This window comes from Thunnus maccoyii, chromosome 14 (genome assembly GCF_910596095.1).
Source record: "Thunnus maccoyii chromosome 14, fThuMac1.1, whole genome shotgun sequence".
Taxonomy (NCBI): domain Eukaryota; kingdom Metazoa; phylum Chordata; class Actinopteri; order Scombriformes; family Scombridae; genus Thunnus; species Thunnus maccoyii.
The window spans coordinates 18,542,779-18,558,029 of NC_056546.1; the positions used below are offsets into that span (position 1 = coordinate 18,542,779).

The 15,251-nt window shown below is 38.6% G+C and overlaps 1 protein-coding gene across 8 annotated transcripts in view; it reads right to left on the reverse strand.

The window, feature by feature from the left end:
• khdrbs2 (KH domain containing, RNA binding, signal transduction associated 2) overlaps positions 1-15,251 on the reverse strand; it is a 75,726-nt gene that overhangs the window by 14,469 nt on the left and 46,006 nt on the right. For 6 of the 8 annotated variants that reach the window (XM_042432685.1, XM_042432684.1, XM_042432688.1 and 3 more), the window contains exons 5-6: positions 8,970-9,121; positions 7,122-7,305 (exon numbers count right to left, since the gene is read on the reverse strand). In XM_042432685.1, the coding sequence (XP_042288619.1) occupies positions 7,122-7,305; positions 8,970-9,121 (336 nt within the window). The remainder of the gene's footprint in view (positions 1-7,121; positions 7,306-8,969; positions 9,122-15,251) is intronic. The other 2 variants (XM_042432690.1, XM_042432691.1) reach the window with 1 other exon arrangement.

The following is a 15,251-nucleotide window of genomic DNA, read 5'->3' on the forward strand; positions in this document are numbered from 1 at the left end:
TCAAGATTAATGGCATCAGACAATATTGTTGTATTGGTTGAAGAGACATTAAAAACTAGAAATGAGATATGTATTTCTGATTCTCAATGTTATTGTACTTGTGCTTGTAGAGTTTAACATTAGATGTAGCTGCATCTGTGTGATTCTGCCCTCACAGGCAGCTTCAGTCCCTGATGATACAGCTGGAGCCATTATGCATTCAACCTGAGTTTTTCTTCTATTAAATAATCAAGTGGAAGTAGTGGAAGTGTGTGTGTCATACATCTGTTTTAATAAACAGGAAAGTTCTGCTTGGAGAATTTCCATAATTAATCTAACAAATGTGAACTCAGCAGTGTATCCGAACCTATTGTTACAAAGCAATTACAGCAGATATGCATGTCGTCCTTAAAGGTGGCCTGAGAAACTGCTCTCCTTCCAGAAATATACAGAACTTCACGAATCTCACGCATCTTTTATGCTCATGAAAAAGATGATATGGGAAGATTTTTTTCCCCCGTTTCAAAAGGGTGTCCTTTTGCTTTTTCCACAGTAGATAGATTAGACTTTTTTTTTTTCTTCAAAGCCTCCCAAAGCTCTGTGTTTAATCACATTATGGCATTTCCCGCACAGCCTTGGTATGGTTGCAGGGCTCAGGTTTTAAAAAAACCAAGCTATGCGTTTCAAATTTTACCAGCCATTTGTACAATTCATGGTCTGCTGTCAGGGACAGAATCCTGTATCACTCTCAGATTCCTCTCTTCTATCATCAGCTCTGACATTAAAAGATAAGATTTGATCCAGATGGGATTTGATCTTTAACATTAAACTGAGGCCATGGTCCCAGTCTATACAAAATGCCATCAATCACTCTTTAATCTCCCTCTGCTCTCATTTTGCACTTTTCACACGGAGGAACTTACACTGATTACAGTGAAAGGTCTTGCTTCTGCTCTTTCTACGGGGATCAGAAACATTCATTCGTTATTGCTCGTTTAAAAAGTCACAAAATCATGGTTATTAGTGGTCATTTCAGTACACATTATATCACATACTGTAAGAGCCCAGTAGTAAGAACAATTTTATGATAGATTTAATAATAAATTTTTAAACTGAAGACATCGGCTGCACACAGAAAAAGTGGATAACTTATCACTGGAAAACAGGCCTCTTTTGACTGGATAAGAAATCTGTATTTTAAGCTCTTTCACATTATAGTACAGATGGAGGATTCATTTTGCAGCTTAATGCAGATGGGTGGCTGATTGCTCAGTTTCTTGATGTGATAAGTATGACAAATAATTGCCAAAGAATATAAAAATTCCAGCCCATCATTAACTGTTTGAATTTTCAGTTATGCTTGGCTCAAAATGTGTTTAGCAAATGTGCCTAAAGCCATTTGAGAGCACAGTGGGATGACTTTACCCAAAGGAAAACATATAAGGAATGAAAAAAACCTTGTTAAGGCTGACCACCAAATATTTGGGAGTGTATCTGATGTGCTGTCAATGTGCATATAGGGGATCAAATGATAGAGAAGAAATATTACACTTCCCCTTTATAGGACCAGACTGGACTTTTTGTCAAACTGGCCCATTGGCCAATCGATCCTTTATGGATTTCTGAATTAATGAAGGGTGTATCAAATTTAGTGACACTTAAAGGACAACACTGGCAATTTTCTGCATTTTTCTTATTGTCAACAAATTTCATGTGCAGAGCCAAACCAACAATGAATTGATCCTACTTACAGGTATTGTGTGTGTATCCAAAGCCTGATATATCTTATTCTTTAGTACTGAAGATCTATGAGAAATTTACACTTTAGTACAATGAAGTTGTACATCTTTAGTCAAGAGGTTGAGATATGTAGCACAACAAGCCAGTGAATCTCTGTAAACAGAAACATGTTCCTGTGCACACACAGTGGCGTCTGCCTTACACGGAACTACTCTCTGGAGACCGAAAACGTGATCACTGTTATTAGTCTTTGGAGCTGTTTCTAAACAAGCTACCATCACCATACTCTTTGTAATAAAGGACCATGTCACCCACTGCAACAATGTGGCTCATTGACATGTTTTTAATGGCTTTTAGACAACAACTGAGGTCTACGGCACAGAGGAATACAATCTATATCAGACTTTGGATACACACACAATTAAAATACTTACAATACTTGTAAGTTGGATCAGTTAATTGCTGATCTGGCTCTGCAGATAAGATTTGTTGACAATAAAAAAAATACAGAAAATTGCCAGTCATATCCCTAAATGTATACTAATACATTAGCATACAAACTAGACAGATAAATCCACCAGACAAACAACAGATGATATGGTGGCACTTCTGCTGTAATATCTTTCAAGCAAAATGGACAGCCTGACAATCATCAATCCTGGGAGGATTTCATATGACAACACGTGAAGAATCTGCTACAAAACTGTGTGAGGAATGATTAAACACATCAGTGCTGACTTGAACATGTAAAAGCATTTGTAGCTCAATGCATGGATGCTTAAATTTATGCAGACTAACCCCACCCCCCCCGCCCCTTCAACCCGCCACCACGGTGAAGCACTGCAATCCACTTCACTTCTGAATCGTTGTTATCCTTTAAGAGGTACAATAATGGTCACTGTCACTGTATTAGTTTTATGACACTGACAGCATGACAGGGTCCATTAATCACTATAGTCTCGAGAGGAATCCCTGGTGCATGATGACCTGCTCCACAGCAGAAACACAGGAACTATTTGCAGGAACTCACCCCAAATAGAGGAGAAAAACAAAGGTGTGTCATTTATTCACTAAACAGAATGACTGTAAACTACAGGATGCATGCATAACTACATGTGTACGTGCTGGTTATGAATAAGCAATCATATGCAAATTGGTTTCTGCCAGAAGATTGTGCAGTGGTGTTAATAACTTAGCATTAAAGGATGAGGGACGATGCAAATAAGAAATGCTGTGATGCAGGAAACAAAACAATGGCTGCATTAAGGATTTAGGCGTGTGATTGACAGATCTCTGTAATACTGTGTTGTTGTTTTTTTCCATTTTATTTGAATTTACCCTTATATATTTATGAAGGCTCATAGTAAAATAGTATCCCTAACCAAATAGATTGTAACAGAGAGATTTTTAAAAATGTATTCCTAATGTAAATCTCCAAGTGTCGGAAATAATATTGGCATGTCATGTAAGTGATGGAAAATCTCATTACAGAAAATTTCTCGCCCAATTTACAGACTAACAACAGCATATTTGGATTCATGCAAAAAACATATTTACTGGTATTCAATCAGTGTGCTTGTACAATATTTTAATAAAACTGGATTTACCTTAACACTTAACAACTTAACCTTAATACCATACTTAACTGTGATTCTGTCACATTGAACAGGTAGCTTGTTTTATTGAGAAGTTCAAAATAAAGAGCAAAACCGACTATACTGACTTTACTAATCTGTTTTTTAATACTTTGTGACTTCCCTTCCCTGCAGCCCTGTAGTCCCAAGCCCATACTGAAAATGAAAATCTTTAAACAAGGGTCACAACTATATCGTTTCACTTTTAAAAAAGGCTAAATAAGCTGGGCACTGCAGTTTTTCACAATTTTTTTTCAAACTGGAGTAAACAGCACATTTGAGGGACTATTTTTCAGCTGAGGATTAATACACATTTGGCACTCCAGTAGTATTTACGGCAGCAGAACAGTGTATGTAGGGTGCACTAAAATAAACTACAGTGCCCATGTTCATCTTAATAAAGGAACACGTCACCCAGTGCAGCGGCAAAGCTTAGTAATGTGCTTTTAATAGTTTTAAAACAACAATGGAGGTCTATGGCACAGAGGAATAAGCTACAGTATATCAGGCTTTGGATACACACATACAACACTTGTAAACAGGATCAAATCATTGTTGGTTTTGGTCTATTCATGGGATTTGTGTACTGTTAGACAAATATGAAATATTAGCAGCCTTAACCTTTAACATCCTGAATAAAACGAGAGATCTCAGTCAATTTGGCCTCAAATTCCTTCACAGAATAACATTCAAACAATACTAAACTGTGCCAATCTGTTTTTGCTTTTGGCAGGCCTTCTTTATATGGTGTCAGTGAGTGATGGGAAAGTGAGGTATCGCAGCATTCTTGTAAACCTGACTAGCAAAAGCGAACACAAGCTTTTGTACAAAGAGCTGTAATCTGGGAGGAACAAAGAAAATGGAGTTGTAGTGTAAAGGATACAGCAAGATGAGATTTGTGGGAGAAAGATAAAGAGAAAATGTTGAGTTCATCAATTATAAAGCAAACAATGATACATGATAACCACCAGCTTCCTCACGCTTTCTACTAACGTTTTAAATCAATACCACCCTCGATTAGGTACAATTATGGACATTCTCACAGTATCACTTTTATGAGACAGACTGACAGTTTGACAGAGTCCATCAATCCACAGTCTCAGGAGACATCTACACGATACCCATACATAAAATGGTGCATGTCTTCCCAAAGACAAACACAGGATGCAGCAACAAAGATGCATCTACAGCTGCTGTGTTTCATTAGATTGTATTGTGCAGGATTCTTGTAGTGGAATGACAACAAGCATTACAGCATCTTGTATAGTCAGTGATTGAAAAAACAAACAAACAGCTAAACAAACCTGGACCTTTGTATAAAGAGGTCTTGCTACATTCTGGAAACATGCTCAAAGAAAATTGTGTAATGTAGTAGAAAAAATTGCAAAGTGAGATATGAGGGAAGAAAATGTTCAGGACAAACTCATCTTTCCATAATCCCCTAGTCTCTGTGCTCCCACCCTCCTTTCCAACCTCCAATTACAAAGAGAAGAAATGCCTCGCCTTTTCACTCCTCAGAAATACACAGGCTCTACATCAGAACTCAATTTGGTTTGGTAATGAGACTGCGCTTGTGCATTTCCCCATGCAGACAGCCCAATCTTCAACTGCCAACACACATGGGGGCTTTGCTTAGCAGGAAGGCTCTGAGGAAATAGACTGGTAAAAGTGTTGCCTTTTTCATTTGGATGAAACTTAGAGCTCACCTAGTGTAGTCTTTCAAAATGACCTTGAGAAATTTCCAAGATCTGAAGACAAACATACTTTTAACCAGGGCTTTGAAAATGTTTACAGTCGAATCCCTGCCCTATTTTGAGTGATGTGAGAAAAGATTTTACCGACCATTGGTCAAGGACTTGCCTACACCCCTGAGTGGAATGGTGCAGCTATTCACAATGTATGGTCTTGAAGAAACATCAAATTTATAACCAATTATTTTTTATCTCAAGGTCACCTGTTAGCGCATGTTACCTATAGCACATGTTATATGTCCATGTCTAATAGTATATCTGTTTCACGGAATAGTGTAACATTTTGGGAAATATGCATATTTGCTTCATTGCCAAGTTAGAGGAAAATATCAATACCACTTTCATATCTGTCCTTTCAACATAAGCCTACAGCAAGAAGTCAGTTACCTTAGCTTAGAACAAAGACTGTTCCTTTATTCTTTCTTTTCAGGGAGCCATTGGTTTCCATTCATTTTGCTGCAGAATGAAAATGTACTTGAAACGTGCTTGAAACAGGTAATCCATCACAGAGGATAAGTTGTTACCTTTTTTTAATTAACTTTGCTAAGGGTTGTGTGTTCTGTTGCTGCAAGCAGGCACTGATTTGGAAAAAAAAACTCTCCCCAGGCTTTGACATCTGAGGACATTGTGCAATGCACAAATAACAAAATCACATTATACTTTTCACAAAGTCCAAGTTTGCTCTTCATTTTAACCATGAGGATGTCTGACATTATAATGTGATTATTTGTGGTCAACTCCAAACTTCTTCTTTGGATTGGAATTTAAAAGTTAAGGCTAGCATAATTTTATATTTTTCTTATTGTCAACAAATCCCATGAAAAGACCAAAACCAACAATGTGTTAGTCCGTCTCTAAATACCTTCCAATTAGTCTAAAGCCCATTTGTTCCTGAAGACATAAAAACAGGTCACAGAAATGTAGTTTGATTTTTTAAAAAGGCAAAATTGTTTCCTAAAATGGCTGAGCACTGTAGTATTAACAAATATTACTCAAAAAAGGGGTGCATATGTTGGGGGACTATTTCAAGCTGCGGATTAATACACTTTTAGTGCTTTAGGCCACATTCACACCAAAACAGGCAGTGAAAAAATGAAGCCCTCCCATTTATTTGAATGGGGGCATTGCATTTATGCAGTGGGGGGCACATTCCTGGTGGATTACTTTGTAACGTGAATGCCATGTTCAAGCATTTACCTCACGATCGTCTTGACAAAAGATAAAACATTTGCCGCCATGATAACTTTCCAGAGTTGTAAAATCCTGTCTGTGAGTATTACAAACCGCTTTGAAGTTTTTTGGCTTCTGATAAGTCCTTAAACGCAATTAATCTGTAACTCCCAACTCGACTTCCTGGATCGTATTTCATTGTCTCACCGGTACCTCAAACAACATGCCCCCACCACCATAGACTCCTGCACCGTAGTGCCACACGGCTGGTTTCGCTCTGAATGCAGCCTTGGTGTTTACAGCAGCAGGATGGGGAATGTGGGATTAACTCAAAATAAACTACAGTGCTCATGTTTATGGTAATGAAGGAACATGTCACCCAGTGCAACGGTGTGGCTTATTGATGTGTTTTTAATTTTTTGAACAATGGAGCTCTATGACACACAATAATAATATCTGCTTGCATTCGACACAGTGATACCTAACTTAATAACAATAGATAAAGGTGATTATTTATTCTAAGAAACTTCTAATTTAAGCAAGTTGATTTTTAATATTCTGCTGATACAAATGGAAACCCAGGAGCTGCCAAGAAGATGCAAAATCATTCTTGAATTATATTTTGCTTTTAAAAAGTTGTAGTTAATATAAAAAAAATGTTGTTTGTAATAATTTCCTGCCTGCCCTAATTTTTCAAACATGTCTCTGTTTGCCCTACCTCTCCATGTGAAGCAAGACTCATCCAGATCACATGAAAAGGGATTAAACCGAGTCTGATTTACACACAGTTCAAGTAAAATTACTATCAGCTATACTTTCCACTGTGTGCAAAGAGGATTGGACTTACATAGTCGTCGTATGATTCATGTGTGACTGCTAACAGCGGGGGCCTGTATCCAGCACTCCCTGCTGCCCCCCTGGCTCTCGGAGCTTGTACTTCCCTCGTTAAAACAGTCGTGGGAAGTTTGCCGTGCGTCGCCGCCGCTGTCCCCCGAGGCGCTCCTGCACTCCTTCCTGTGCCTCTGTGGCCCCTGGTAAAGCAAACAAGTGGACAAACATGACAACAATTTGCCTTAGGAATCTCACTCCACAAGTTCTGCAAATAAGCTGTACAGATTTCAGTGAAATCAGTTAAACCCTTCTTATCGCCGCAAATGCGCAGGCTGCCTCAGTTGGTGGTTGTTGTACAGTATACGCCTGGGTGAAACACAAGATAAGCATAACCTCCGCTGGCACTGAGGTAGATCTTGTAATGATCACAGAGCTGAAAAGTGTCACTTTGTGTCTTTTTTCTCCTCAGCAAACATGCCTGTGGGACACGGCATGGTTATTTCAATAACACGATGGAGCAGTGCTATGCCTGTGTTTGTACAAAATCACATCTCCATCTGCCTGAAGCTGCTGAAAACACTCAGGTTGTAGGCTTACCTGCACTAAGGCAGGTACGGTTTTTAAAGGGGAGCAAGGAGTGATTTGGCTTAAGGGGCCGATTGTTGCTTGCCACTGTCCAGCAGCAGGACTACAGGAACACTGCAGGGATTGCAGGGTGGATTTAACATCGCAAAGCCGTCTATTGTCTGCTAACTTACATTTTAACAGCGGCATGATGTAGGTGGGCTAGGATACCCTTTCTTCCTCTGGCACATCCCTCGCTAGGGAGCAGCCTATTGTGATCCAAAAATACAGACACTCAAACGAGAATTACCGGTGCATATTTTTCATGGAGATTTACAATAATCGCTTATCGGGGTGCCATAAGGAGGAAATCTGGGAAGTGGTGGTGGTGACTTTAAATTGGGAGCATCCCGTGTTACTGCTGGAATTAGCTCATCTACATGGGCTGCCTGAATTAGGCCAGGCTGTCATGGCAAACTGTACCTGCTTACTCCTGTGGGAACGCCACGGCTCAGGTAGATTACGGACAATTTGTTCTAAAAACGAAGTTAAAAGGAGACCAGAGAGGCAGGCGTTTCACACAAGTAGCTGCATGTATGGCTAAGCCAAACAAATGCTCTGTAATATGAAGTTTTTCTGTAGCTGGTTGGTCCTGTCTACATCCTAAAGTTCCCTTGAGCTGTATTTGAGTTTGTAAGACAACAACCATAAGTGAAAAAAAACAAGGGAAAATACTGGTTCAAATTATTAACTCAAACCTGAGGAAGAGATGCAAGTATGTTTATATGAAAATATATAATATGTTTGCAAGTAAACCAATTAATCAGAAAATTCACCGTGGAGATGGTTATTCCATTTTCATTATGAATATATTAATTTGACATCCACTACCCAATATATGGCACTGAATAATAAGATGCGTATAAAGTGAAAGCTTTGGGGCTTCTGCACAGTTGAATTAAGTTTTCTCATTATGTTTATGTCATGTGCAGCAGAAAACTACCTGTAGGAGGAAATTTCCAATCATCTGTGTACAAAATAAAAACCAGTTTAATACTATTTATAATCTTTCGATTTAACTATAGAACCAACATAGCTTAGGAGAGAATGTGGGCTTTCACAGCAGAAGTGTTTTGAAGATTGTCACTGTGCTTTCAGAAATCTTTCATGAAAAAAGAAAATACTAACCTTCGAATTTTCCAAACATCAAGAAGCCTTGATTATTGCACTGACACAAACAAACACTCAACTTCTTTCAGAGACCTTGTCTTTTTTTACACACTCATAATTAGCACTTTACCTTGTGGATGCTGTGGTTGCCGGTCGCGTGCTCCTTCCCTGCGCACTCCTCCCTCTGCTCGACTCGTCAGAGCCGTTCAACAGGGAGAGCTCTCTCAGCTGCTCCTGTCTGATCTCGTCATTGTAGTCCTGCGGGAACAAAATGCGGCATGCCTCATATATTAAAAAAAAAAAGGAAAAAAAAGAGAAAAACAAGAGCATTTGTCTTACGACTGCAACAGATGCTGGCAACAGCAGCAAAATGTCATCAAATTAAAATTATCTTGACACACACAGGAAACACATGGCGTGGCTCAGCATTGAATACTCAATGAAGAATGTGATGTTTTTGGATACAAAATGCAGAGGAGGGATTACTAAAGTAGAAAATAAATATTTCACAAAAGAGCTGTGGATTCATTGTTAGCGGTACGATTAAGAAAAGAGGAAAGGAGACCAATTATTATTTTTTTCTGTTAAGGGTTTACAGAAGTGTGCAGTTTTGCTTCCAAATGGGCTTCTGAATGGCAGGCAGACCCACAAAATCAGGACAAGATTTCTAAATAATTTCACAAACCTGTACAGAAGAGGTAGGACATAAAAAAGGAAATTAAACCAAGGAAACTCCTCTTCTTCTCACTGAAAAAGTTCCTTATTTTGTCAGCACACACAACCTGTAATTGACAGTCTCAACAACTTTTTGTGGAATATGGTTATCTTGTCATTCTGAACCACTTTTCTCAACCCATTATCAAACATGATATGGATCATTACACAGCAGATAAGGGAGTGGACAAAGCAGTATTCATTATCTTGTCATTGCTGACAGATAAACAGGCTTATTTCCAAGAAACACTTACACCAAACCCACAAGACTCGGCACCCCAGGCAAAATGTTTTTGCAATGACGACAAACCGGTGGAGGAAGCAACCTATTTCTTTGGCTGGCTGTGTGTTTTTGACACACGTTACATACGTTTTTGCTAAACTTTGTTTCGTCTTTCTGACTGTATATGTGTCACGCACTGAAAGCAGAGCACAAAATCCCCCCAAAAAACTTCTGTCAGCTAGAGCAAAATTTGAAAATAAATGGAGGTTGTTACAAACATATTAAAATGATGTCAACTTTGACCCAGTTTGCTCTTGGAATGTCATAAATGTGATACAATATTAGAGTTGAAAATCATTTCTCCTGGTCTACATTAATCATCACTCTTAAGCCATTTTATAATCTTTATAACAGCAGAGTCAATGACATCTTTGTGAGCATTAATCCAACCAGTAAATTAACTGCACATTGATATATGAGATATGATTCTGTCCAGAGCGCATAGATAACTAAAGGACTGGATAACATTAATGGGTGTGCAAGCTCTGTGCAAGTTAGATTACAGCTCACACATATAATCTAATATTCTGCTTTTTTATTTTTTTTACATCCTACTTTGTGTATTTCTTCTTCTTATATATATAAACCCACCTACACCACACTTAGTCATGAGGATATCACAGCAGATGTCTTTAGATGTATTTGCCCACTCTGTACAGTAATTTGCATTTGTTTTAACACCGAATATAATCAGATCTTCGACAAAAAAACTATTATTGGATTATAATGATTCTGTGTGAACACCCAAAAATTCAGAAAATAATTTATTTTCTAAATGTGTGAAAACTTGTAGACTCCTTATTAGATGTCACCTTTAGAAGCATTCACACTGTAACAATTTTCTCTCTTTTTCTTTACAGCTCAATAACATTCGTGGGATTTTTTTTTAGACTAGATTATACCATCTTCAGTCATCCAGTTATTGATTTTTGCATGTGTGTTTCAGGTCATTCTGTTGTTGCTGTTGTTGCTTCATGACCAAAGATGATTTGATATTCCCAAATACAGAGCAGAATCATGGTTCAATGATAGCAAAGTATTCAGAACCTGATGCAGCAACGCGTCACCAAACATCATGAATTCACCTGCTTATACTTTGACAAACATGAGCATTTCTTATTTGTACTCTTTAAACTTTGTTACATCAAACTTCTGTGTCATTTTTCTCTCATGTGTCATACAGGGACCATATGACGAACAGATTTTTGACACTAACATGTCATGGAAGAAGGAAAAAAAAAAACTTCTCGCGGTAGATTTCCAAAACATTTGACACACCGCACACGTGTGCTTCTCTTGTTAATGAATTAATGTGGCCAACAGCGTTCTGTTGGTTTGAAGGAGACTGGCAGAGCTTTTAATTGGAAAGCTGGCAGCTGATCCAAAGCACAATAAATCTGCCAGAGCTTGTAAAAGTTGACTGTTGACAGAGGTGTTAGCATGAGTATACAGAGATAAACCCATGCTGTGGCTTCTCTGGTCAGACTGTTTGCTCACTGAGATTTATTCTGACCATGCGTGACCTTGTACACACGACGCCCTTCACAGAGCTGAAGTTTGATTGTTAAGGGGTCAACATGTGAAGCATGGTGCTGCCAATCACGTTTAGTTAACACAATAAGATGGCTTTTATAATCTGAAGCGCTAGGCTGGTTATGCTCAGATCTATCTGCTATTGTCACTAGCTGTTTCCAATACTGCAACTCCTGCTGTTCTAGTTTCTTATGACCACACTTGGTGATGGCATATCTTGCCTTGTGTATCTTGTCTATCTTATATCTCGGTGATATGAGCTTGGCTAAGGGAGCATTTATGAAAGAATTGATGCTCGGACATGTCTCTGGCAAACAATACACATAAAATCAATTCTGTATTGTCGAATAATAAAACTCGAGCTGGCCTTCCTTTGAGGCCTTGAGGCATCAAGTGATATAGTTTTACTTAGTAAATACTTTTCTCCAACAGAAACAAAATATTAAAGAGATGAACAAGCAAATAAAACAAATCAACCACAGCTTTGAAATAAATCTTGTGGTCTGTATTGAATTACTAACATGGTGTAAGATTGTTGTATTCCCTTATATGGGGCATTTTGGGTAAACTACCAGTAGCTACAGGGACTATTTCATCTATACTAACTTTTTAGATGGCTATTATCACAGATGAAGATGTCAGATGTATGTATGTCAGAATATATGTTGGTTTCTTTGGATGAAAGAGTTAAAAAGTCAGTGGTAATCAGAGGGGAACCCTCTGGGCCTTCAAGGTAATCAGAGAAGGAAAAGAAAAAATGTTGAAAAAGTGTTTGTACTCCTAATAATTTTTTTTTTTTAATTATTCTTATTCACTGAAATAATAGTAATAATTTCTAGATTATCATTATTAACTTGGGCTAATATGTCTTGGCAAACAGTGGGTTAATATAACAGAACGATAAATGGACCAATCACAATTTTTTCTTCTGATGGTATCTGGGTGAATCAGTGACTCCCCCCTGCCAGGACCTTCAGTAGCTGTAATGAATGTCTGTGCAATTGAAGTCAATGTGGGCATGAATTTGATATTGACAGCTGTCTCAGCCAATCATATTTTGTTGAGTTGTTGGCGGGACAATATCCCGACATCTTCCGGGCATTTGCGAATACTTAGTGGATAAGCGACCCATGAAAGTAGCCAGTGAGTGCGCGAGAGGGAAAAAGAGACGACAGAATGAGAAGGAATGGTAACTCAGTAACCCAGTAACTCCCGGTTCAATCTCTCTGCTGAATGAAAAACATGAATTTACTTGTTGCCTTAATCTGGGCAAAATGTGACAAGAACACTGCAGAATATTTGGTTGAAGATGTTTCTGAAAATATCTGCTAATTCCAAACTGGCCATGATGGCTTCACTTAGGAAGCAAAAAGTCGTGGATTGCTTTATGGGCACAAGTTGCTGGTTGTTAACTGGTCTCATGGTGAGCATTGTCAATCTGTGGGCATTTGGATGGTTAAAACTGTAACTCTGAAATTGTTAAATTTTGTGTCTTAAATTTTGCTGTGTTTGAATTTTAGTTAGGTACTGGATGCAGTGTTCAGGCACAGAAGTCAACTAGCCTGCAGTCAAGACACATTTCAGTGAGAAATAAACAAATTCATTTTTATCATTTTTTATCTCTTATGATAATCGCCATTTTCTATGCTAGTTGTAAGAAGTATATGTAAACCTACAATTTGCATCTCTAGTTAGTAAATGGTTTAATTCAGGCCAGTGAAAAATGGCTGAGCATAGTTTACAAAGAGCTTGTACCTTTTCCCATTTCACCTCAGGAGGTGTTGGCTGGTCAGTATGACACATTTAACTTGTTTGTATGGCATTACTGCCTTTACATCTGGCAGAGAGATATTAAATCTACATTGAAATTCAAGTAAAACACAAAAACATTGGATTAGCATTGGATCCATCTTTAGTTGTTGAACAGTAACTAATGATTATTCTAGATATTTTACTTTCATTCCAGCTAAACAAATATATGAGATAAATCAATATGATTTTCATGTATTTTCACAAAGTTTGATTTTTTTTGCCACATGTGGTCCTGTTGAAGGCCCAGGATCGAGGGTCCAAGGCCACAGTTTGCCACTTGTGGTAATATCCTGTATATGAAGTGACAGAGCAGATTTATGGCACATGGTGATGTTGAATGGGCCACATAAATGTGTGTATCTTGTGTTAGATCAGCTGATGCAAAGGAATCACACCATCATCATCCATCCAGATGACCTCACAACCCTCCCATTTCTCAGACAGTTCAGGCCGTGTCATGTCCACCGTGCTGGATGGGCAGAATTTGTTTAGGTGCCTGATTCATCATGTTCCAAACAGAAGGAACACAAGTCAACATCAACATGCAGTACAGTTTCACAAACGTGGACTCATATTGCAAAAAAATGGCACTCTGAGAAGATGAATGTGTCTCATTCTTTAAAAACGATTTTCTCTGTGGCAATGCCCAAATACATCCCATTGTTTCTGACCAATATTATCACAGGAAACAATTTATTTATACTATTTCAAAGCAGTAGGAGGGGTGATCTCAAGAAAGAGCAGCACACAACGAGTGGATTGTTTATAGGATGTGGTTTGCAATAAAATCTATAGAAAAATCCGATTTTACTTTTAAATCAAGCTCATTCAAAGTGCACCTCTCTCATTTCCACAGAAAAATTGGCGCCACATGGTAAAGAACACCTGCAAAATGTGGGTCTGTGCTCAGGATACGATAGATAGATGACATAGATGATGTGCATACGTGCTCGCCTCTGCAACCAGTCTTCAGTGTTGCAGCTACTGTCCCTGCTCCTTCACTGAGATCATATGGATCAAAGAAATTACATTAAAATAAAACACGAATAGGCCTGTGTGTGTTTTAATACCAGTCAAATATTTTGTTTGACTTCACATTTGATTTTTATGCAAACAACAAACCACTACCACATATCTTGTTCAAGCATCTGTGCCACCCTCTTTTTTTTGCCAAAATGCTCCCCGCTGCAGTTTGGCCCGAGATGAAGGCCACACGCTCATCCAGCTGAGAGCAGGATCGCCTGTCCTTCCCCACCGCTTCTCACTCTCAGCCAGTATATACTTATCTAGTCCACTGATTAGGTTCCTGTTTGCATTTCTTTCCTTATCCAGGGTGCATACAGTAACTCTGAGCTGACAGCACTGACAGCATTTCTGTAGTCAGATTTTGCTTCACGGCAGATCTAAGGCTCCAGTGAAGACAAGCTTTCTCCTCCCAATCGCTTTAAAGACTGCTAAAACTCTCAGTCTGACAAACTGTACTTCTTGGTGGCCTGCGTGTTCTATTTCTGCTCAGGGCTACACAAATGAAAACATATACAGTAATTATATACACTCATCTGTTAATTACGGACATGGTCATGCAGCTTGTTCATGTGAATGTAATTTCTGAATAACTGTGATTTAAACGGAAAAAAAGTGTGGAGGGTTTTTCATATCAGATGAAAAGAATGTGTATTCTTTTTTTTCCTGTTTTGTGGATGAGAGCTCAGTGGGGAGCAGGCTTTGTTAAATAAATAGATAAGAACGGAGAACGTTCATGTCTTTGTTCGAAGACGGGTGAGAGAAAAGAAGAGAAGGTGAGTAGGAAGAAAGGAATGACTGAAGTGCTGCACAAGTCACTCGGCTCAGCTCACTTGCTCTGATTCATACCTAGATTTTCAGCTGCAACCGGCAGTTTAAGCCACTTAACTACACATGTGGCAGTGTGGGAAACAGCTACATGTCTCTGCTGCATCACTTGGAGTTCAGTTTGGTTTGTGAAGCTTAATGTCACACCAGCAGGAATAGATTGGCCACTGGAGCAGTGGGAGTTTTCCTGGTTCGCTAGCAGAGAGAAAGAATAGTGTT